This window comes from Protopterus annectens, chromosome 12.part0 (assembly GCF_019279795.1).
Source record: "Protopterus annectens isolate FY-2018-M chromosome 12.part0, PAN1.0, whole genome shotgun sequence".
NCBI lineage: Eukaryota > Metazoa > Chordata > Ceratodontiformes > Protopteridae > Protopterus > Protopterus annectens.
In genome coordinates this window covers 258,302,572-258,328,058 of record NC_056746.1, presented here as the reverse complement: position 1 = coordinate 258,328,058, position 25,487 = coordinate 258,302,572, and the positions used below count along the sequence as shown (strand labels likewise).

At 42.7% G+C, this 25,487-nt stretch overlaps 1 protein-coding gene across 1 annotated transcript in view; it reads left to right on the top strand.

Annotated features, from left to right (window-relative positions):
- Nucleotides 1-25,487, top strand: part of LOC122816492 (dynein axonemal assembly factor 8-like) — a 3,534,829-nt gene that overhangs the window by 2,791,103 nt on the left and 718,239 nt on the right. The window contains exon 24 of the mRNA XM_044089323.1: nt 7,173-7,342. Coding sequence (XP_043945258.1) covers nt 7,173-7,342 — 170 coding nt within the window. The remainder of the gene's footprint in view (nt 1-7,172; nt 7,343-25,487) is intronic.

The following is a 25,487-nucleotide window of genomic DNA, read 5'->3' as shown; positions in this document are numbered from 1 at the left end:
GGCTTATCGGTACCGACGTCAGCTCTGACCCCGTCAGCACCATCCACGGGGTTCAGGTCTCAGGATTCTTCAGTCAGACCCGAGGGAGAGGCTTCGGGACATCTCTCGGCTCCTAGTCTCCCTCTCGATGCTTCGGCGCTGGGAAGTTTGACTCCTGTCATGGCTTCGGAGGCTGGTCATTCTTCGAACTCGGGAGGACCAGCCTTCGAGGCCATGTGGAGCGCACTGGCCAGGTCGTCAGTGGCATCATGCGGGTCGGTCATTCTGTCCCCTACTACACCGGTGCAGGTCTCTGATCACCATCTATAGCTAGACAGTGGAGCTCCATGAGTGGTCCCCACATTTCTGAGGGCCCCTCAGAGTTTTTGCCTGAGGAACCACCCAGAAAGAAGATGTGCAAGAGGAAGCACTTAGATTCCCAGGATGAGTCTCTCACATCGGACACCGACCTCGAGGAATTGGAGGGGTCCCCTAAGTCGGCCTCTGAGGATGTTTCTTTGTCTGACATCCTAGAGATTTTGAAGCAGAGAGGTGACTGGCCATCCAAAGCCCCCTCCGAGGAAGAGTCGGTCTTCTTGAAGGCCTTATGTGCTCAGCCCTCCACCTCCTGGGTTTCTCCACCCTTCGATGAGCTTCTGGATTTGGTTTGTTGAAGGGTGTGGGAAACTCCTGACTCTGTGGAACCAGTCCTCAGGAGACTCAGTAAATTTTTGTCTGCTCCTCCTGATAAGGAATTTCTGTCCAAGGGAGTCCCTTTGGATACCATGGTGGTGGCAGCTGCCACTCAGAAGGAATTAGCCGAGACTTCTTCCACCGTCCATCCCCCTAACAAGGAATCTAGGACCATAGACCGGTACAGGAAGCATGCTTTTTCTTCAGCGACATTTACCTTACGGTCACTGAATTATTTATCACACTTTACACGGCTCCAGAGAGATCTCCTTAAGGAGCTTGGAGATACTCTCATGGGTAACGTTTCTGAGATGGTGGCCTAGATGGTCAACACTCAGATGTCTACCCTCAATTCCATTGCAAACTCCTCCATGAGGCTAATCTCCTATGCAGCCGAAGGAGCGAGTAGGGCAGTAAGTTCAAGAGTTGCTTTTAGGAGGCAGGCCTGGATGTGCCTTTGTCATTCCGTGGAGGCCTTCAAGTCTTCATTCACCAATGCCCCTTTTGATGGTTCCTCTTTGTTCGGAACCAGGGTGAAAGACACTCAGGTGCGAGCAGGAGGGAAAAACTCTGTCTGTCGTAGGAGTCTGTTTTTCCCTTCCCTCTAGGCCTTATCCCAAGGCCCAGAGGGGTGGCAAAATGTAGTTCAAGAAATCAGAGGTTTTTTTTCCCAGTGCACAAGGTGAGCCCCCCTCCAGAGGCAGGGGAGGGGGTGGTTATTCAGGGAGACACCACCCTAGGGGCAGAGGAGGCCCCCGCAACTCGGGAGACCGCGATTCCTTTCGTGGTTCTCCCTACCGCCGCTCCTGATGTGAGGCCTGACTGTGCGTTTCCGGAGCCAGTCGGGGGTGAATCTCATTATACCCATAGGCCTGGCAAGACATCACCCAGGACCAATGGGTTCTACGAATAATTTCCGGAGGATATGTCATCCCCTTCTTGTCAAATCCCCCTCCAATCAAGAAAATCCCGGGATGTTCCACCCAGTCAAAGGGATTACGCAGCTTCAGAAGTTTCAAAGTTGCTAGAAAAAGGAGCCATTCAACATGTCCCCTCAGACCAGATCGGATTAGAGACTTACTCCAGATTCTTTTTGGTGCCAAAAAGGACAGGGGACCTGAGGCCCATATTGGATCTCAGTCAATTGAACACCCATGTGCAAAAGTCCAAGTTCCGAATGGTCACATTGCAGTCTAAGAAGTGTGGATGTGCTCCATTGACCTCAAGGATGCTTACTACCACATAAAGATGGACAGGGCATCCAAAAGTCACCTACGCTTTCGTCTGGGAGCCAGTCATTTCCAGTTTCGCGCCCTGCCCTTTGGTCTCACCACAGCTTACAGGGTGTTTACCAAATGCATGGCAGTGGTGACTGCTCACTTGAGATGTCAGGGATTCCAAGTGTTTCCGTATCTGGATGACTGGCTCCTTACTGACACCACCAGGCATCTACTACTTCAGACCAGGGACGCTACTATCAACCTATGTTAACAGTTGGGCATCATATTGAACAGGGAAAAATCTGCCTGGTTGCCCTCACAGCATGTCACTTTTATAGGTGCCGAACTAGACACCATCCTCATGAGGGCGTTTCTACCACAGGAAAGAATCAGAGTCCTACAACAACAAGTTCACGCCTTGCTCCCTCTGAGAAGAGCGAAGGCAAGATGGGTCCTCCAACTGTTGGGGACAGTGGCTGCTAGAATTATGTTAGTCCCCCTGGCAAGGTTACATATGAGACTCCTTCAGTGGCTACTCTTTGCCCAGTGGTCTCTTCAATGTCTTCCACTTTCTCACCCTATTCTACTCACAGACAGGTGCAAACAGGATCTCATTTGGTGGCTTCGCACCGACAACCTGAATGCGGGAAAGCCCTTTGTTCCTGCACCCCCAGTTGCCATGTTGACCACAGATGCCTCCCAGATGGGGTGGGGGGGACATTATCTAGGCAGGACAGTCCAAGGCATGTGGCAATAGCACGAGATACATCTGCATATCAGTGTCCTGGAGATGAGTGCTGTGCCACTAGCGTTGCAAGCACTTCAGAGTTTTCTTCCTCTCAGGACTATTGCAATCCACTCTGAACAAGTAGGGAGGAACCAAGTCTTATCCCCTTTACAGAGAGGCCATGCAAGTGTGGCAGTGGGCAGTGTCTTCCCAACGTTTTCTGGTGGCAATGCACATTCCGGGGAAGTCCAATGTGATCGCAGACAGGCTAAGCAGAGCTATTCTGATGCCTTATGAGTGGTCCTTGAACTGTCAAGTTGCAGAATAGATCTTCCGCAGGTGGGGTCAGCCTTGCTGCAACCTTTTTGCCAGCTCCCTCAATGCCAAATGCAGCAGCTACTTCACGTTGATCCCCCCTCAGGGGGAATCACCCAGGATTGGCCCTCCAGTCTACTATATGCCTTCCCTCCGGTCCCCTTGCTGTCAAAGGTTATTCAGAAAGCGCAATCCTTGGGAAGCAAAATGATTCTGATTGCCCCACACTGGCCTCTTCAAATTTGGTTCCCCTTTCTCCATCCCTATCTCATGGATGCTCCTTGGATTCTGGACCCACAACCAGACTTACTGACACACATGTCAGGGCAGCTCCATCCCTCTCTTCGAACCCTCCGGTTGACAGCCTGGCTACTCCACTTCCGTCATTAGTTAGGTTTCATAATTTTTCACTGGAGGTGGTTCATATTTTATCTTCCTCTCATAAGCCCTCGACCAGGAAGATTTATTACAGCAAATGCTAGAGGTTTTCAATCTGGGTGCATACCAAAAAGATTGACCCTTACACAGCTTCAGTTTCGTCTGTATTGGAGTTCTTGTCTATGTTCTTTAACCAGGGTTCAGTGGCCACAACCATTAAAGTCCAATTGGCGGCGATTTCTACCTTTCATGTCGCAGACGAGCCTAGCCTGATGGCACATAGACTCTGTAAGGCTTTTCTGAAGGGCACTTTGTTACTTCGTCTTCCAGTATTGGAACCTGTTATACCTTGGGACTTAAACTTTGTTCTACAGGGTCTTACTTCACCCCCTTTGAGCCTGCAGCCACTTGCAATTTAAAATTCTTAACTTGGAAGACTGTCTTTTTAGTAGCCATCACGTCAGCCAGACGCGTTTCGGAGCTTCAAGCTTTATCAATCAAACCCCCTTATTTGATTTTTCATAAGGACAGGGTTTCTCTCAGACCGAACCCCTCTTGTCTTCCCAAAGTGGCGTCAGTCAGTAACCTTAACCAATCTATTGAATTGCCAGTGTTTTTTCCCCAGTTCTCTAACAATGCAGAATTCAAATTTCATCAATTGGATGTGCACAGACAATTACGTTTTTATTTGCACAGAACAAAAGACCTCAGAAAATCTGATCAGTTGTTTGTTTCATTTTCAGAAAACAGAATTGGGTCTCCTGTTTCCAAAGTCACGTTGTCCAGGTGGATTTCCAGTTGTATTTCCTTCATTTATTCCTCAGGAGGTAAAGATTTACCATTCCAGGTGAAGGCTCACTCTACTCGGTCTGTATCTACATCTACAGCTTTTCAGGCCAGATTGTCTATGGATGATATTTGTGCTGTGGCTACTTGGGCATCTCCTCATACCTTTGCTGCTCATTACAAGTTAGACGTGGTATCTAGGGACAGGTCTTCTTTTGGTTCCACTGTGCTCAGGAGTATTTTCCACTGAGCCTCCCAGGATTTAGGTGCTGGGGACGCTGTCCCACAGGTAAGAATTTAGGCAAGATTGGACTACATAACATCAAGAAGTTATGTACTCACCATAATGTTCGATGTATGTAGTCCATCTCGTTAGGTCTGGTTTCAGAGCTCCCTTCATTCTTGGTTTGTTCTTCCTTTCCTTAGGTGTTGTTATGCATGGAGAATGAGTGCTGGTGCTCACAGGAAACTGGATCTGGGGATAGAGAGCAGTGCAGCATGGGATACCATCTTAGCCCAGCCAATAGAAAGACTTTGAGCTAAAAAAGTTTGGCCGAGTGGGAGCCAACATTCGGCTCCGAACCCACAGGTAAGAATGTGAGGCGAGATGGACTACATACATTGAACGTTATGGTGAGTACATAACTTCTTGTTTTCACTGTTGGAAATTTTCAATTTATCACTTCTAACAGTTACAGTTACTCTCTTTAGTACACAAATTAGTGGTACTACTGCTGGAGAAATTTTAATGGCTGTTCTGTTTTCTCATTTGGTGGTTCCTTGGAAATCACTTAATCACTTATATTGGAAGAAAAACTATTGCTTGAGATAATGATGTGCTGTTTTAGAGAGTTTCTTATTTCTCTGATGTGCATAAGTTGAGTTGGTATATGTAAGTTTGGGGGTGTGAAGGCTTACCTCTCACATTGAGGATGCAGTGGGGCTTGCTCCTTGCAAAGCTTTTCATCTGTTTTATTACAATATACGCTAAGCACTACACCTTACTAACAATCTTATCCTGTTCCATCTTATTTTTGTTACTTTTCACTTAAATATAGCTGCTTGTATTTATTTATTTATTTTTAATTTGTTGTCTTACTGAGTTACTGACTGTGCTGTATTCTGGTAGCTTTATTAAAAAAAAATCTGCTGCAGACTATGGAAAACATGCCCTCCCACTACAGAACTTTTTCTCCCCCCCTCTAATACATCATCAGAAGGTGGGTCCGGATGACATGGAAATGGGAAGTAATTGAACAGTTGCTCAGCATACAGTAAACAGAAATACCAGCTTATTAAACGTAATAAATATAGGTCCACTGAAGTCATTAAGGTAAAAAAAAAAAAATGCACATTTTAAAATAAGAAAGCCCATTTTACAAATTGAGGGCATAATTATAACAAAAAAAGGTAAAAAAAAAAAAAAACCTTTGCACTTAATATTTAAGGATCTTAAGGTATTACACCGTACAGAGTAGCTTGATCAGGGTTTTTCTTACAGTTTTTACTGAATGGTTTGCCTGTGTTACCTTTTACTGTGAATGTGGTGTGCGTGTATGTGTGTGTGTGTGTGTCTGTGTGTAATTTGAGAGTCACTGATATATGTGAAATTTTGTGTGTGTGTGTGTAATTTTACAGTCACAGGTTACATAGGAATCTGTCTGTGTTAATCAGATTGAGGTATGTGTGCACTTCGACAGTCACAGAGTAACAAGAATTTGTTAGTCAAACTAATTAGCTTGTTTAGTCCACCCTTCATTGTTTGTACTTTAATGTATTGTAATCTTGAAAAGTAAGTAAGGTACTGCAGAACAAGTATTAGAAAGTAACATGTTTCCTGTGTCACATTCAGTGTATCTGCTTAAGTTCATAGTTCATAGTTCATAGATTAGTACTAAGCTACCTGCCCTTGCGAGCCATTTTAAGCCTAGCCAATTATCCTTTGTGAGATTCAAACCCTGCACCTTGTGTTTGTAAGGCAAACACCTTAACCATTAGGCCACCCTTAATAGTATGGAGACTTCATTACAGACTCCTGGAAGTAATTCATTATTACATGCTTTCAGTTCTGAGTAGTTTAGACCTATTTAAGCATTTTGGACACTAGTACTCTGTACAGCAATACTGCATAGTAGAACCACAGATGGCACAACATTGGATTTAGGTTCACCTGTGACTGGGAGAGTCAGTCAAACTGACAGTTTTGGGTTTGGCTGAACAGAAGAAGAAAAAATGTGGGTGCTATAGTTGTGTTCTCTAACCACTGCCAGTTTGAATCGCAAAGTAGTGAGAGATGACAAAAGGAAAACAGTAACATAATTCTGAGGTGCTTTTGCCAGTGAAGTGGGCTATTAAGGAACCAGTTGCCTTTGTTGGTGGAATATCAGAAGGCTTGGGGTTGCATTCCCACCCCATGTGATTGAATTTTTTTTCCCATTACTAGCACTGTAGTGTAGCAATAGGGAGTGATGCACTCCATAGTGTGCCTTAAACCAACGACCCTTCTTGAGTTGATGGTAGCATGGGTAGTCATAAAAAGATCCCCTATCACTTATGAAAAAAAAAGTAAGGGAATTTTTTTGGTGCCCTGGCTAAATTTCCCCTTGTCAGTATTAATACCATTTCAGGTCTAGCCTGAGAAGAAGTGGCAGGACTAGTGATACTAAGCCAGTCAATGAAGGGTGAGTAAAAACATTAATTGATTAATTTAAGACTGAGTCAGTAATATTGCTTTATGGAGTTGGTGGTGGCACCTGGAATATGCTGCTTGAGGGAGGGATGGAACCTAGGTCCAGGACAGGTAAAAGAAAAAGAATGGAGAAGTGAAAAATCAGCTGCAAAGTGCTACAACAACAGCACACACACACACACACACACACACACACACACACACACACACACACACACACACACACACACACACCCCTTTGGACCAATAATCATCTTTCACTGTTTGTTTCATAAGCTGTGAAGCAGTTCATTTCAGCACTGATAAACTTTCAAGTATGAAGACTTTCTTTGAGGAAAAAATATTGAATTATTTTCTGTGATTTATATCTGCATTTTTGTTACAGATCCCCAACCCCTTGTCACATTGCTTCTGATAAAACCTTATGCATGGCCCAGAAGTATGTCAAAAATCCTTCGAAAACTAGACCTGGAGAAGTTTCAGCTGGTGGGAATTAAGCTGCTGACTTTGCACCAAAGAAATGCTTCAGCTGTTATCACAGTGGATAAAGATCAGGTTAGTGACTTATTTGGCATTAAGTTAATACTATGACATAAAAAAGGAAAAGACAGAATTAAGAAATACTGCTTGAGCTTTATATCACACTGGAAATGGCAGGAAACAACAGGTAATGCTCTCACATATATTGAGGCTGGCAAACAATTGCAGTCCATACTTTATTTTTTCCCTAAAATGTCATCTGAAGAATTCCTCAGCATTGTTTTGCTAGAATTTATATTTACAAATATCAGATGGAAAGGCAGTATAGTCAGGTGAACATCATGAAAAATATTGCTGTCAGTAGCGGAGAGTTTATCTGACTTTGAGCGAGTATATTATAGCAGTCCATACTAATGGATTTGTGTTCTTAACCTTTCCCCATTTCCTGTATCCTTATGAAGTTTTGCAGCACAGCTCATGTTCTAACCCAAGCCTATATTAGTCTTACAAATGTTTAAACTGATGTTGATAATTTCTCGCCAAATCAAACCTGACATGGTCTTTTTCAGTTCTAATTACCATCCATTGTGGTAATTGACCTCCATGGAAGCTTCTAGATATTCAAACTCTTAAATTCTTAGCCTTAATAAATAAAAATTCACTTGTGCAGATAGTTAACCTACTTAGTAGATGACATAATATTCTTGACATTATCCTAATTAATGTTGCCGCTATTTGTACCACCTTCTGTTTTTTCCATCCCTGGTTAAGTCTGACCATAAACTTGTAACCTTCTCTTTCAAGAGCTTTAAAACTCTTGTAGTTAGTAATTTCAAATTCAAAGATATGAAATGGATAAACCTTCTCAAATTGTATGATGAGTTATCCAAATTCACCTATAGCATCACCAAACCTGACAGCAACAAAGTTGTTATTTGTACATAGAAGTACTGTCCCTATATAGATGTGTACCTAGGTCTGGCCATCCCTACTAGAGCCAGATATAATGGGAAATTCAAGAATCATCCACCCTGGTGGCTCATCAGCTTGAGTAAATTCTGTAACAAAATAAAAAAAAAACTTATTAAATCATGCAATTAATCTAAAATTCCTCGTATTAAAGACTGCATCAAGAATATCAGCAAGAAACTAAAAAAAGACTTTTCCCAGGGCCAGTAAGGCAAATTATTAACTTAAATTAGCTTATGAAACCAAATATGATTAAATATATGTCCTTCTTTGGTTCCATTAGAAAAATAAGAAATAACAATCAACTACCAATCCGCTGTGGCAACCCCTAACCGGGAAAAGCCGAAAGACACAAAGTGTTAACATGCCCAAAATGGCACCACTCTCTCAGACACAGCAAGAATAGCAAATATACTAGCAGGCAAATTTAGTCCAATACCCCTGAGACAACTATCTTAGTTCCACAAATACGCAAATTCCTAACATCTCCTAGTATTACAAAGGAAGACACACTGAGGGTACCTAGTAAAACCTGAAATACTTCTCTCACAAGGTCTGATAATTTACCTGGTTGTCTAATAAATAGTGCTCAAGACCTTGTGGAACCATTCCCTAAATAGTTTAACCTGAGCTTACCTACAAAATTTTACTCTGAAGTATGGCACACTGCACTGGTGATGCCTCTACACAAGGGTGGCTGTACCACAGACCCAAAAAACTATAGGCCAATTAACCTGACTAGTATAATTTGCTATAGAGTGCATCATGTCTGATCTCATAAATTAGGATATCGTAATCCTTACCAAGACAGATCCTTGTCAGTTTGGTTTTGTCAAAGGGAGATCCTGCCCACACAGTTGAGTTTTCTTCTTCGCGAAGGTTACACAGGCTGTAGCCAGCAGTCATTCTACTCATACAGCTTATTTGGACGTAGCCAAAGCATTCACACTGTACCCCAAGTTGGCTTTTTTAATAAGCAAAGTGTCTTAAAAATGGATCCAAAGACAAAACTCGTATAGTTAAGGTGATGGGCGCCTCTTTGGAAAGTATGAAGGTAGCTACTGGTGTGCCCTAGCGATGAGTACAGGGCTCTGTCATTTTCAGCATTTACTTCTCCAGAGTAGAAATCAGGACCTTTGGTTAACTAAGTTTACAGCAGGTAGCTGCAAACTATTTGTTCATGTCAAATCTCCCTCTGATACTCATTTATTACAGAAGGAACTAACCTTCATAAACAAGTGGAGTGTGAAAAATGTGGGTGCTAAAACTGAATAGCATTTAGTAAACATCTCTCTCTCCCCTAATATACAGTATAGCTAGTGCCCCACTCCAAAATGATAATGTAGTCGTGAGTCTTGGAACCTAGGTCAATAATTGCCTCTCTTTCAAATACCATACAGCAGTAGTAAGAAAATACTTCTGTTTAGCACTACTGATATCTAAAAGGATATCATCTGAGTCAAAAGAAAGTTATCATCCTTGTGTTATTCATCCCTAATTAAGCAAATTATTGAAAGGCATGCCCCCTCTGGAATGTACCTTTCTAAACATATCAAGCAACTGGAAAGGCCCCAGAAGTTCCTAACCAAAACAACTGTTGTCTTAAAGTCCCTGAGCTGCCAGGAAGGACTTGAATGGCTCTCCTTTTGCTTGGCTTTTTATAGGCTCTTACGTGATGGTCTATCTGTGCATTGTATCTATGCCATTAGAACCCCATCTTCCTTGATCTTCTGTATCTTCACCAGCCAAATAACTTCACTAATACCATTTAAATCTCAAACAGCCCATAAATAAAACACGCTGGAGAGACAATTGATTTTCTAACTCCTACCACACCTATGGAACAGACTTTCCCCTGGAAGTTTGACAACTTGTCACCCTGGCATCCTTCAGTAATAAACCTGGATAATTGGATAGGTATTGGGAACTGACATGCTTTGTTGTACTTGAGTGTGGGGGGTAAAATATTTCAGTTGATATTGGCAAAGCATAAATGGTCTTATGATTCAGTTGCTTTGTATTTTCTAGAATGCAGTTTTGCTGAGATTACCTCTTTCCTCAGTTATTATTGAAGAAAGTAAAAAAAGATTTAGATAAAAACCTTTTTTTAGTCCTTTAGATGAAAAGTACTGATGTCTGATTAGGAATGAAGAGGATATCCACTTGTTTACATTATTCCCTTTTAAGGTTTTCCTTTTTTCCTTTAGATGGTTAATCTGTGTGACCTTCTGCTTGCTCTGATATCTGGAGAAGCAGACTGACAGAAGTTAGAGATAGAAAATTGTCCTTTTCCTGCATATAATCATGTATATCCATGACATTTCTAATTTATCTGACTTGTGTGGCCTCTGCTGTCATTCATAATTGTACAAATCATACAAAATGTACTTACCGTGTTTTTAAATTTTATCTTAAGCTATTTGTTAACCAGGTAAGCCCACTGGACAAAGCGTTCCTTTTCAGTGACAGCCTGAGAATATTGTCTGGTTTAGGTGATTCGAACAGAGTAACACAGTAGGCAAATGGGGGTAGAAAGAGTCAGATGCTGTACCATTGACTTCATTATGCTGTACATTAACAGCTTCAAGCCTTAATCCTCTGCACCACCATACTGATTCCATATATAACAATTCAACCATTCTGTCTTAATAAACTGTCCAGCAAGTCTTTCAGACTGTTACACATGATTTTTCTTGATCTAGATTTATGTGTACAGGTAACCATCATCCTTGTTTTCTAATGCTCTCCTACCCTTTAATAGCCATGCCACAGATACCAATAATAAAACATTCCCTTACCGCCACCAACAGGCAGAAATATACTAACTAGAGTAATTTTTGTTTATAAAGGCCTCTTGACACTTTAAATCACTTTTCATAAATCATCTGCATTTTTGGCATCCTCATGACAGCCTGTCACAAGACAAAAATTATCTAAACAACAGAACCTTTATACATTCAAAATTTATATGACAGTCTCCACCCTTCACAGCCAAATCTCACAAAGCAACTTCTGTAGAAATACATTACTAGTAGGTGTTCCTGATGGCTAGGGCCTTGGACTGTTATTGTTCACACAATTTATTTTTCCTATCTCCAGTTATTTTATATTCAGATTACTTTCACTCTCCAGCATATATTTTAATTCAGAAGATGTTTAATAAGACTTCCTTATGTATATATGTCAATCACCCACCAGCCACTCCAGCAAAATGCACTAGAAAGCTTAGGGATGTAAAGTAGAGGTGTTCTAGGGTTGTATAGCATTAAGAGGAGACATAAATGTGGCTGTTAACCCAGGATGAGATGCCACATCTAAACTGCACTGTATCCAGAATTTAGAGCTACAGTGCATAAGGGGGTACATGATTCCTATTTGACAGGTGTATTCTCACTGGAGTTCTGCCTTGCTCTACAGTTATTTTTTTTATGTACTTAGTGTTTGATAACCATATAGGTAGAACAGTCCAAACAGATCCTTTTTAAATTATGACTTAGGCCTCAAAGTAAATGCATCTACAACCAGTTAAGGCAATCAATACAATGTGCACACAAAAAATGTTATACAAAGTATAGTTAATACAAGTACACAATAAACATAAAAGGCACATTACCGAATGGGTTTTTATCCAATGAAGTGTAGTTGAAAGAAAGCAGTGCTAAATCCCTAACTTAAAAAGACTAACGTCAAAAGATCAGATGTCGACAACCTGGCAAGCATATATGACGGAAGCATAAAATAGTGAATATATGAGTGTGTAAAACATGCTAAAACTCTAGATGACAGCAACATCAGCCTAACTGTTAGGGAATGCATAACAGTTTAGGGGTTTGCCTCACAGACACAAAGTACAGGGTTTAATTCTCACCTTTGGCCACTGCCTGTTTATTGAGTAGGCGTGTACTAGTATCTAGAGTATTGCCCAGTATTTACCTGTGAACTTGCAGTGCTACAAAATTAATAAGGTTGTAATCTCCATCAGCTTCCTTACTGTAGGTCAGGTGTAAACTGAGCTAAGTGTAAGCTCATCAAGTGCACTTCTCTGAGGTGCAACTCACCAGTCACTATTTTCATTTGAGAATCATTGCCTGTGCAGTTTGTATTAGTGTCCCAGTAATGATGGTAGGTTTTTGGAAATTTCACTGTCTACTGTGGTTCTACAAACCCGTAGTTGGTATACTTAAATAAGATGGGAGTGCCAGGCAAAGACCCCATGTGGAAGGTGCATGTGCTCTTGCTACCTTGCAAACAAAAAAAAAATGTTTTTTTTCCTTCTAGTTGAAACTTCTTCAACTGATTTGTTTTGTCTGGTTGAAGCTACAACCATTGTGTACTCGTCCAAATGTACTGGAGACATCACCAATACAGAGGACTACAATGATGTCAAATTCAAATGTGACTATTACCGTGACTCAAACACACAGTAAGTTGCATGAGCTGTACAAAACATTGTCTGGAAGCAAAGGCAGTGAAAAAGATGATATAGGCTATCTATGTCATTCATAAAGTATCTCAAATGGAAAGTACTGTGGGGATGTGTTGGTCAAAATGAATCAGTGCAAAGAAACACCAGCTACCATGAAGCTGTAGGAAGGCAAGCTAATGCATATAACTGCACACTGGCACTGAAAAGATGCAACAGAGGCTGACAGATATTCTGTGTTAGATTATTTGAAAGAAACAGCAAGAATATGAGCCAGTACCATACTGAAATCGAAGACTAGTCCTTGATATATGAACAACTCCAGCTCAATGACAGAAAACTCAAGACTGAAAATTTGCACAAATATGCCATTAAGATGCAACAGGAACTACTGATGGCACATTTAATCTCTTAACTGCTGAGAAAAATCAGAAGGTCTGATGTTATGTGATCCTATCTCGCCTACATTCTGTACTGATGGGCTCGGAGCCGATCCTCGGCTCCGACTCGGCACGCTATGCTATAGAGCGAAGCCTCTTATTGGCTGAGCTATTCTCTATCCCAGGATGCACCACCACTAATCCCCCAGATCTCGTTTGCCGCTTACAAGCTAGGACGTGGTCTCGAACTTGGCTGAGCTAAGTGCTGTTTTTTCTTAAAGTTTTCCTGTCAGGAAATTCTTTATTCTTTACCCAAAAGCTGTTTTAACAGCTATCGTTGTGTATCAGTGTGTTTTTGGTAAAATTTTGTGGTGAATTTGTGTGATTGATTAGGGAAAGGTTTCCGTTTAAGTTAGAGGGGCCTTCCCCTATTCTTTAGCGAGTTTTCTTAATTTTTAGAGAGGTCAAGTATCTGTTTAAGTTAGAGGGTTCTTGGCCCTCCTTTTTGGTGTTTCTTGTACTTGTATTGTACTTGTTAATTTTAAAAAGGGATTTTATTGTTTAAAAATCTTTACATAGTGCTTTTTTCTATTGATATAGTGAGTGGATTACAGGCATTATGTCCAAAGAGCATAGACCCTCAGGATTTAAGAAGTGCACGAGATGCAACTATAAAATGTCCATCACCGATGATCACTCCTTATGCGTGTACTGTTTAGGCGCCAAACACCTACAGGAGTCTTGCAGCGTGTGTCACGCTTTTTCCTCTAGGGTCCTCCAAGAGAGGAAGAATAAATTAATCTTGAAAGGGCTGATTAAACCCTCCTTCGAGGAGGCCTTATCTTCCTCTTCCTCTTCAGCAAAGAAAAAGAAATCGTCGGCTCCGACCGGTCCGTCGGAACCGACCAGTAAGAAATCTAGGCAGGCTTCTCCATCGGCTCCACGGACTTCGGAGCCGAGGGCGGAACGGTCTGCCGCGATGCCTTCAGTCTCGACTCCTCTGGTTTCGGAGCCGATGGCTGGGGCTTCGAGAGGCGGGTCGCCTTCATCGGCTCCACTGATTTTGGAGCCGATGAGGGTTGCCGGCTCAGACTCTTCCCCTTCGGCGCCGAAGCCCTCCTCGGCACCGAGGGAAATTGTTTTGGAATCTCCCTCGGCACCGATACTGGTCGAGTCTATTCGTAGCCGGTCCCCCAGTCCTTCGGAGCCGATGGAGAAGTCGGTTCGGGCCGGGTCGGTCTCCTCCCGATCTTCAAAGATGTCGGATTCGGACATCGACAGGGTGCTCCTAAGACTGTTTCAGTCTCCTGTATTCCAGAAATTAGTTTCGGCTCCAGCCCATTCGGCTTCGGAGCCGATGGCCCACCCTGTAGTTCTGGTTCCTCCTCCAACAGCCTCGGCACCGTTGGAGCTGGTGCTGGTGGAGCCGATGGAGGTTTTCGGGTCGGCCCTGACCCTTACTCCAACCCCGGCTCTCGAGTCGGAGTTCGGTACACGGACCTCCTCCGTCGGCCCTGGGTGGGACGCTTCGGGACCGATGTTTTCGGTTCCGAGCCTTCCTCTCGGTGCGTCAGCTGCGGGGGTACCGTCTACTGTTGTGGCCACGGGGGTTGGACCTTCCCAGGACTCTGGCGGTCCGGCCTTCAGGGCCATGAGGAGTGCCTTGGCCAAATCTTCTTTGGCTACCTCCACGGTCTCACCAGCACCTTCCCTACACATGGAGACTGGGTCTTTGGTAGTCCCCCTGTCCCTAGACAGCTGAGCCCCGGGGCCTGAGGTCACCCCCAGTGGGGGTTCCCCCCCTCCTGGAGGTCCCGCTGAAGCTTCTTCAGAGGAACCCCCAAGGAAAAGACTGTGCAAGAGGAAGCACGTCGACTCCCCCGATGAGTTTCTCACGTCGGACACCGATCTTGATGATGCGGAGGGGTCCCCTAAGTCGTCCTCAGATGATGTCTCCTTTGCAGACATCTTGGAAGCCCTCAAACAACGAGGCGGCTGGCATTCCAAACCCCCTTCCGCTGACGAGTCGGTGTTCCTCAAGGCCTTCGGGGCTCAGCCCTCCGCCTCCTGGGTGTCTCCGCCCTTCGACGAGCTCCTAGATTTGATCTGTCAAAGGGCGTGGGAACATCCAGACTCTGTGGAACCGGTGCCTGCTCGCCCAAATAAGTTCTTATCAGCACCCCCAGAGAAGGAGTTTTTGACCAAAGGTGTGGCTGTAGATGCCTTGGTGGTGGCATCTGCTACCCAACAAGATGTAGCAGAGGCTTCGACGTCCGTCCATCCTCCTAATAAGGAGTCTAGGAGCATGGATCGGTACGGGAAGCGCACCCTCAGTTCAGCGGCCTTTACCTTAAGGTCCCTGAACTACTTAACGCACTTCACTAGATTTCAGAGGGATCTGATCAAGGAGCTTTCAGATACCCTCTTGGGTAACCTACCTGGGCAGCTGGCCCAGACGGTTGGCTCTCAGCTGGCTACGCTGTCATCGATATCAAACTCGTCCATGAGGCTCATTTCATATGCAGCCGAGGGGGCGAGTAGAGCGGCAGTGCGGGTGTTGCTCTCGGAGGCAAGCCTGGCTCCGCCTGTGTCATTTTGCGGAAGCCTTTAAGTCTTCCTTTGCCGACGCTCCCTTTGATGGGTCCTCTTTGTTTGGACCCAAGGTAAAGGACACATTGACCCGCTGCGAGCAAGAAGGTAAGACTTTGACTGCCGTAGGGGCACGATTTTCCACTCCCTTTCGGCCTTACCCCAAGGCTAAAAGAGGAGGGAAAATGTGGTTCCGTAAAGCCCAGAAGTCTTATCCCTCGCAGCAGGACGATCCCCCTTCTAGAGGCAGAGGAGGGGGAAATTTTTCTGGAAGACGCCGTCCCAGAGGGGGCAGAGGCCCCCGCAACACTGGAGACTGTGAGTCCTTTCATGGCTCTTCAGCCTTCCACAATCCCTGAAGGATTGCCCGACTGTGCAGCTCCAGAGCCAGTCCGGGGTCGTTTTTCGAGGCACCTAAAAGCCTGGGAAGGTATCACTCAGGACCGATGGGTCCTTCGAATCATCGCCGGAGGTTACAACATTCCCTTTTCACACCCCCCACCGCCGTCCAAGAAAATCCCGGACCCGCCACCCAGTCAGCGGGAAATCGCAGCATTGGAAATCTCAAAGCTGCTTCAAAAAGGAGCCATCCAACCAGTCCCCGCAGACCAGATCGGATTAGGGACTTACTCAAGGTTCTTTTTAGTGCCAAAAAAGACCGGGGACTTGAGGCCCATTTTGGATCTCAGCATCCTAAATCGATCAGTCAAAAAGTCCAAGTTCCGAATGGTCACCTTACAGTCCATTCTCCCACTGCTGGAGAAAGGTGTTTGGATGTGCTCCATAGATCTCAAGGACGCCTATTATCACATCCTGATAGATTAGGCGTCCAGGAGACATTTGAGCTTCAGCCTGGGAGACAGTCATTTTCAGTTCTGTGCACTGCCCTTTGGTCTCACCACAGCCCCCAGGGTGTTCACCAAATATTTGGCGGTCGTGACTGCTCACCTGAGGAGTCTAGGATTCCAGGTGTTTCCGTATCTGGACGACTGGCTCCTAACTGCCACCTCCAGGCGTCTACTATTGCAGAACCTACAAGCCACCATATCACTAGGCACCTCCCTTGGAATTACCTTCAATTGGCCAAAGTCTGTGTTGCTGCCATCTCAGCGCATAAGGTTCATCGGAGCAGAGATAGACTCAAACCAAATGCGGGTCTATCTTCTTACAGAAAGGATACAGACTATACAGGCTCAAGTCCAAGCCTTGCTTCTCAGATCCAAAGCTCCAGCCAGGATGGTCCTGCAGCTATTAGGTTCTATGTCCGCCACTGTTCTCCTAGTCCCCTTAGCAAGATTGCATATGAGAATTCTCCAGTGGCTCCTATCGACACAGTGGTCCTTTCAGGATCTCCCTCTCAGTCACCTCATATGGATCACGGAAACCTGCAAATGGGACCTCCGCTGGTGGCTGGTGCCCTCCAATCTGGATCAGGGACGACCCTTTGTTCCACCTCCTCCTATGGCCACATTGACGACGGACGCCTCCCAGATGGGGTGGGGGGGGGCATTACCTGGGCAGGTCAGCCCAAGGCAAATGGCATTCAGAAGAGAGTCTCCTTCATATCAACTTTTTAGAAATGAGGGCGGTGTTTCTGTCTCTACAAGCCCTCCACGATTACCTCCCTCAGGGCGTAATTGCCATTCACTCCGACAACATGTCAGTAGTCTGGTATCTAAACAAGCAGGGAGGGACCAGATCCTACCCCCTTTGCAGAGAGGCCATGAGAGTTTGGGAATGGGCAGTGGTGACCAGACATTTTCTGGTAGCGACTCATATCCCTGGCAAGTCCAACGTGATAGCCGACAGACTAAGCAGAACTATTCTCTCTCCTCACGAGTGGTCTCTGAACGATGCAGTGACAACTCAGATCTTCAGCAGATGGGGAACTCCTTGTTGTGACCTCTTTGCAACCCCGCTGAACGCGAAGTGCAGAAAGTTCTTCTCTCTCACTCCAGCTCCGGGGGAGAGTCCTTTGGATGCATTAGCCCATCCTTGGCCCACCGGCTTGCTATACGCCTTCCCTCCAGTTCCCCTCATTCCTAGAGTGATCCAAAAGGCGTCTCACTTGGGGAGCAAAATGATTTTAGTTGCCCCTTACTGGCCTCGTCAGGTATGGTTCCCCTATCTTCGGAAATATGCACTGGACGGTCCATGGTTCCTGGATCAGATCCCAGACCTATTAATTCATCAGTCGGGACAACTCCATCAGTCCCTTCACACTTTGAAGTTAACAGCTTGGCTCCTCCTCTTCCGACTATAGTCAGGAATCATACTTTAGACCTGGAAGTCATATATATCTTATCATCGGCCCACAAGTCTGCCACTAAGAAATTGTATACTAGCAAATGGAAGAGATTTGGTATTTGGGCTCAACTCCGGGGTCTGGATCCCATCACTTTTCCGGTATCGGAAGTCCTGAAATTTCTAACTTCCCTATTCAATCAAGGTTCTTCAGTCTCTACCATCAAGGTCCAATTGGCAGCTATTTCCAATTTTCATGAATCTATAAACCCACCTTTAATGAGCAACAGATTGTGTAAAACCTTCATGAAAGGTGCTGCGCTTTTACGACTTCCGATTTCTCATCCTGCTCCTCCGTGGGATCTCGATGTGGTATTACGTGCCTTAACCTCCTCCCCCTTCGAACCGGCAGCAACATGTGATTTGAAATTTCTTTCTTGGAAAACTGCCTTTCTGGTCGCGATTACTTCTGCCAGAAGGGTTTCAGAGCTTCAAGCTCTATCTGTAAAACCACCGTACCTGTTTTTTCACAAAGATAGAGTATCCCTCAGGCCTAATGTCCCTAAAGTTTATTCCAGTTTTTGCCTGCAACAGTCATTAGAACTTCCAGTTTTCTTTCCAAAGTATTCAAACAAAGCAGAATACATCTTCCACACATTGGATGTTCACAGGCAATTGCGTTTCTATTTAGACAGGACCCAACAAACAAGGAAAACAGATCAATTGTTTGTGTCCTTTAAGGATAATAAATTGGGCAAATCCGTCACAAAGGTCACTGTTGCCAAATGGATCAGGGACTGTATTAGTCAGGCTTATTCCTCTTCTAATAAAGAGCTTACAACCTCTGTCAAAGCTCACTCTACAAGACCTATGGCTACTTCAATAGCATTCCATTCTAAGCTTGCCATTAGTGACATTTGTGCTGCGGCTACATGGTCTTCCCCGCACACCTTCATTTCCCACTGCAAATTGGATGTGGCATCTCGGGGGCGAGCTTCATTTGGTTCCACAGTGCTCAGGAGTGTTCCAGTGAGCCACCCAGGAATTAGGTGCTAGGGACGCTGTCCCATCAGTACAGAATGTAGGCGAGATAGGATCACATAACATCTTTTAGTTATGTACTTACCAAAACTTTAGATGTTTGGGATCCATCTCGCCTACATTCTTAATAACCCACCCTCCTTCCCCCTACCTTGGAGATCAGAAGAGATTGGACGGTCCGAATTCTATTGTTTCATCTTGAAACATCTGGCAATGTTATAAAACAGTTATGCGTGTGTGCATGAATGTGGGCAAACAAGATCTGGGGGATTAGTGGTGGTGCATCCTGGGATAGAGAATAGCTCAGCCAATAAGAGGCTTCGCTCTATAGCATAGCGTGCCGAGTCGGAGCCGAGGATCGGCTCCAAGCCCATCAGTACAGAATGTAGGCGAGATGGATCCCAAACATCTAAAGTTATGGTAAGTACATAACTAAAAGTTTTGGCTATTGCTCTTTGATCTGTTCTTTGATTTAGAAGCCTGATTCTTCATTTATTCATGAAACTCTCAGGGAATGATAATTGCATAATTATGTATAAAATACACTGAACTGGCTCCTTCCCTCACAGAGGACAAAGGAGCAGCTACACCTTGAACTTTATTTAAAAAAAAAAAACATTTAAATGTCATTTTTCTGCCTCAATGTAAACAAAGAATGAAAAGATCATTTTCATACAGAAACACACCTTTAAGGTCTGAAATCACTCCAACATGACAGATTTATGTTTTTGCGGCTTTTGTTATTTTAATACAAAGGCTACTGAAAGCTACACATTTGTTTTCAGCTAACCATGTTGTAAAAGTTTCACTGGCAATTTACAAAGGTAATTTTTGTCCTGAGTTCCACCTAACTTTAAATGAAAAACTCTCTCTACTACTACAAGATATTTTTATGATTTTTTAATGATATGTTGATAATCCTACTTTCATTTTGTTTTGCAAAACTCAATAGCTTCTTTAGAAAGGTAACAAGATAATCATAAATATGGGCATGTAAAATATGCATATTTTTCAATAACGTATTGAAATGACAGAAAATATTACTTTTCAATTGAAGAGTATTATTTTTTTGTTCCAATTTCAGAAGAATATACCAGTAGTATGAGTCTCATATATACTGTGTTTTTCAGCATGAAAATATGCAAAAAAAATCTTCTTTGTGAAATGAATGGCAAAAGTAGAGCATCCAGTTGGATGCTTAGGACTACTGGTGCTGTCTAACAATAAATTACCTTAGTACATCATGACCCACAGATGCAAAATGTACCTGTAAAGACACACACACACACAGTTTTATTTTCTTGTAGTGTAGTTTTCACAGATGAGTCTAAGCTTGGGGGGATTCATAAGTCCAGTGATAAAACTTCTGTATTTAGGAAAATAGGATTGTTACTTGTGGTTGAACGGCAAATTAGTAAAGAAGTACTATAAGCCGACATAGTGAAGAGAAGTGCACCACAAAAGCCACATTAAAAAATGAATGTAATGCAAAATGTCAGACTGGCAGTAAAAGCATGTAAAGTCAAGCTACAGTGGATCTTGTCTTTCAGATTTCATTATAAAAGTTTTAGCTAATAACATTGGGGTATTCAGAGACAAAACACATAGAAGACTGCAGCTCATACCTTACAGCTTCCAGTGCAGCACACCTCTGAATTTGACTCCACAGCTTTAACAACTTGAAAGCATGGCATTGTATCTGTGGCATGTTACAACTTCATTATTTTTTTCTGGTGAAATATATGATTTTTACTCAACAACATAATGAAAATGTAGTTTGTATATATTCTCAGGATAAGTCTTACCTGGTATTTTGTGCAGTGGTCAAGTGGCACCCAGGTCGAAACCAAGCATAATGCCAGCCTGTAACAGCAAAAGACCTCTAAAAAGCTGGATTTACTAGCTGTATATAAAAGAGACCATATGTCCATTCACCATAGAACATTCTTAATAAAATATTCCTGGACGTCATAGGGATTCATCATAGTGTACTCATCTTCAGATGGTACAGTACCTCAGACTGTGAACAAAATAAATATAATGGCCATGTTGCTCTTCAACTGATACTGTTCTCCTAAAGTGAACCTGTAACTGCCATTTGCTTTAATGCATCATCTGCCACCCAAAATGATACTACAAATTTCTATAACACCATATGTCTCACTGAGAAGAAAATGACAAATATAAAATACTCAGTAATATATATTATCTTGCTGCTATAGGATACCCTACCTCCAGGTCCATTACCATAAAAATTAAATAAGAAGAAATGCATACAGGTGTTTTGTGCCTATGGAGCTATCTGATTTTGTGTCAGAAAAAATAAAAGAACATCAAATCACAGTAATGAACTTCAACTTGGAAAATTCTGGGTGATAAGGTACAGTTGAGAGCTTGCTTCTTCTACTCTGCAGTTCAACAACCACTTCTGGTGATCAGCTACAACCAATAAACGCGGTAAAAAAGTAGCCACAGAAATGTATGCAGCTGTCCCTGATTTTGCTTCATATTTTTGCCTGGCCCTGATTTTTGTCGCTGAGGATTATTAATAGTCAGTAGTGCCAGACTTTAGAGTTTTGTACTTTTTATTGTTCATAGGTTCATACAATGTTCCTAGGCTAATGACCCTAGAGCCCTTACAAGCCTTCTCATATTTATCTTGAATTGCCCCAATTGTTGGTGGTTAGGTGAGTGAAGGTCACAGAGGTAAGTGTCTTTGGTTGTTAATGTCAACTTCCTCTGTCCAGGTGAGACATGGGTGCTACCCCAGGAGTGAATTTCTGGTTGTTACCCATCCATTAATCTAGGTTGCATTTGAAGAGGGTTATGGAGGTGTTCTGTTTCAAGTGAATTGGAAGCTTGTTCCAGAGAAGTGGCAGTCTCTGAGAGATGTAGCTGTCTGTCCAGCATGACCTGTTCATGTTAGAGGCTAGGCTGAGATCCCTGGAGCGAGTGACCCTCGTGCAGTTTGATTTACGAATGTGTAGCATTTCCATCAGGGTGAGCGCAGAGACTGCCTTGTAAGCCAGGCACAGATCACCCGTTAGCAACCTGTAGGAGACTGAATACAGTGACAGGGCTTTCAGTCCTTCCATGTAATACTTGTTTTGTGCACCCCATAATTTCTTGGAGAGAAACCTCTGTGGTGTTCTCTTTTTTTGTTGCAGGTGTCTGCTGAGGTACATGCAAAAGGGAGCATTGTACTCAATTATTGGTCTGATGAGGGCCGAGTATAATGGAATTATAACATCCTTAAATCTATATGTGATGCCTTTACTTATGAAATGTGCCACATAGAAGGATTTCCTTATTACTGTGGATACATGGTGGTCAAAATTCAGGTTGTTATCAACCTGAGTATCCAGACCACGTACCACTGGGTCTACACTTAGGGAGGGTTCTGTCTATAAAGTAATTAGCAGTAATGTCAGCTTTCCCAAAGGGAATAATAATGCATTTATTTTGCATTTAGCTTTAATCCTTGACTTTGGCACCAGTCATTTGCTGCGTTAACCTTGTCTGCAGTATATTAACATCATTGGGCTATTCAGTGATTACTCCCAGTTTGCAATAGTCACCGAACTTGGTGAGCCACAGGCCGTCCAAGTTTGCCTGGACTTCTGAGAAATAAATTCTGAATAGTAAAGGGCCAAGCACACAACCCTGTGGTAGTCCACTGGTGACTGGTCTCTTGCTAGGGGTGAAGTCACCCACTTTGACAGTATGTGTCCTTTTGGTGAGCCAGTTGGCTACCCATCTGTTAATGTGGGGGTTAATTCCCAATTCGGAGAGTCGAAGATTGTATCAAATGCCTTGGCTAGATCAAGATAGGTGGTATGTACAGTCTTTCACTCATCCACGGTCTTGGTGACTTTCTCAAAGAAGTCAATCATGTTTAATAGGCACGATCTACCTTTAATGGGCTTGAACTGGGTTGGGTCCAGAGTTTGGAGATTACCTATGTCCTTGTTAATAAGGTAAGATTTCTTTATTGTCATGCAAATTAAAACCCCCTGCATCCACTACACTCTAATTAAGCCCATTTCTCTCTCTCTCTCTCTCTCTATATATATATATATATATATATATATATATGGGTACCTATGAGTTGATCGACAACTCAAAACATCGACAGTGACTTCACCGACAAGTCAAATAACCGACATCGCAAAACACAGATGTTTATCAGGTAACGGATGTAAATTCGCTACTCATGCCTACCATGGTTGCATGACACTGCCACACTTACTAAACCATGGTAGGCATGAGTAGCGAATTTACATCCTGTAAACGTCCTGTTTTATGTCGGGTTATTTGACTTGTCGGTGAAGTCACTGTCGATGTTTTGAGTTGTCGATTAACTCATAGGTACCCATATATATATATATATATATATATATATATATATATATATATATAGAGAGAGAGAGAGAGAGAGAGAAATGGGCTTAATTAGAGTGTAGTGGATGCAGGGGTTTTTAATTTGCATGCTCTGAGGTTATGTCTAGGAGAATGTGCACTGGATTGTTCTTTTTTTTGACATTTTTGTTGTTGACATTTCGACCATCGATCTACTAAAGTTTTGATTAACTTCAGCAGATATATATATATATATATATATATATATATATATATCAGGGTTCAGTGCTCTTTGTCAAACATTCGTTACATTGAATGTTTTTTTCAGCTGTGTTTTTTTTTTTAATCAAGATACTGGTTTGTTGGAAATGCCAGCATTTCATTTGGGAGGATCACTATACAGTTGGGAGTGAGATTTTGCTCTTTCTTCACTGTTTTGCGATCTCAGTATTGCTGTTATTTTATTTTATTTATATATTTATTTATTATTTCAGTTTTGGTAATTTTGACCATTTGTGGTTGATTTAAAGAAAGGTTATGTAGTGGATCAGCAATGTAATTAAGTGTAATATATTAGTCCAGATAAAATCACTTTCAGCTAGCAGATCTTGGAGACAATCTGTGATACCCTCCCTGTGGGAGGAATAAAGACATCTTGTCGAAGTTTCCAGTAGTTTATTTAGTTAAGCAAGTAGATGGATGAGTGTTCTTGTTTTAATACATTACATTCAACAGGTCAGTTTATTTAAAGGCAGTTACAGACAATGGTGGGAGGGTCCATGGGAGTTAATTGGAGGAAAATCTGGGAGATGGAAGAACAAGGACCCAATCCCAAAGCTTCTGGGTTAGCCCCTTATTTGAATATACCTGAAAGACCCGTGAATGTTTACCAGCCCAGCAGCCTGTGTAACCTACCTCATTCTTAGTTAAAAGGTTTTATTTTTAACTTCTAACAAACAAAACATGACAACACATTATGAGCTACAACTATAGAACTATATTTAAGAAAACAGTTTCACCTGAGCTTCATCAGGTCCATCTAATAGAGTGGTTTACACTTTGGTCATTGAAAATGCCTGCTTTTATGAAGCTATCACCAGACTTTATTAGTCTGTTTTGTAACACATGTAAAATGAGAGTCTGTGTCTGCATAAGTGGAGCTCATATTCTTTGGAGCCAAGTATGGAAGCTTTATTACAGAACTTTTTCCAGTCTATCACATGTAATATGAGAGGCTGTGCTCACTTTTACAGAGCTCATTATCTCCTCTGACATATAATGTGAAAGGCTAATATTCTCTTGTATAACAAAAAAGATTTACAGTGCCTACTTGTAAGAAACTCATATACATGATGTTGTTTATTTATGCCAAGATAATGAATGTTAGTAATTTTAGGGTGTGTATATGTATACCAGTGGCACACAATGAAGGTATTCCATTGTTTACAGTACCAACAACAGAACCAGGAGTAGGTGCAGCATTTGGAACTATTTTACTGACTAAAAACAAAAAGAACATACATCATTTTTGGCATAATGTTACCCCTTTAGACTGATTCTATTTCAGTTATCAGTGACATGACTGTGAAGGGATACACTTGTTAAGTTAAAAATGGAACACTTCCTGTTGGGTGGAGTAACTGTAATATTACTCAGTGAATATATAATGGGGCTGGAGGACACAGCATGGCCATGTTGCATGAGTTTTATGTGGAGACCAGCGTTACCCCTTGTTACCAACAGACTGGTCGGGATGATGTTATATCGGTCATGTTATTCCAGCCATTCAACATTCACAGACTTTACCCAGACAGAAAATATGCGATGTTCAGTGAAAGATGGAGTCAAAGGATATTAAAAATCCTTTCAGGAAGATGTATGCTTCCTGGGTTTATCATCATAATTTAGAAAAAGACTGTATTCAAAGGACTGTCATATATGGACGTGGATGACGATGTTATCTAGGGGCAGTTATTTTTTCAGCGTTTGGGGCAATAAACTCAATTTGGGAATTAAGAAAACTGCTTAAATTATTAAAAGTACTAAGTGATGCAACATTTTGCATCAATAAATCAAATTACTATTGAAATGATTGCCATGTGTAGTGTGGTGTAGTGCTGCACTACCCAATGGCACTCAGTTTTACCATTGCTTCTAAGGGAAGTACATGCACAGTCATCCAAACAGAATGCTGCTTGTTTATACCTGATAATGA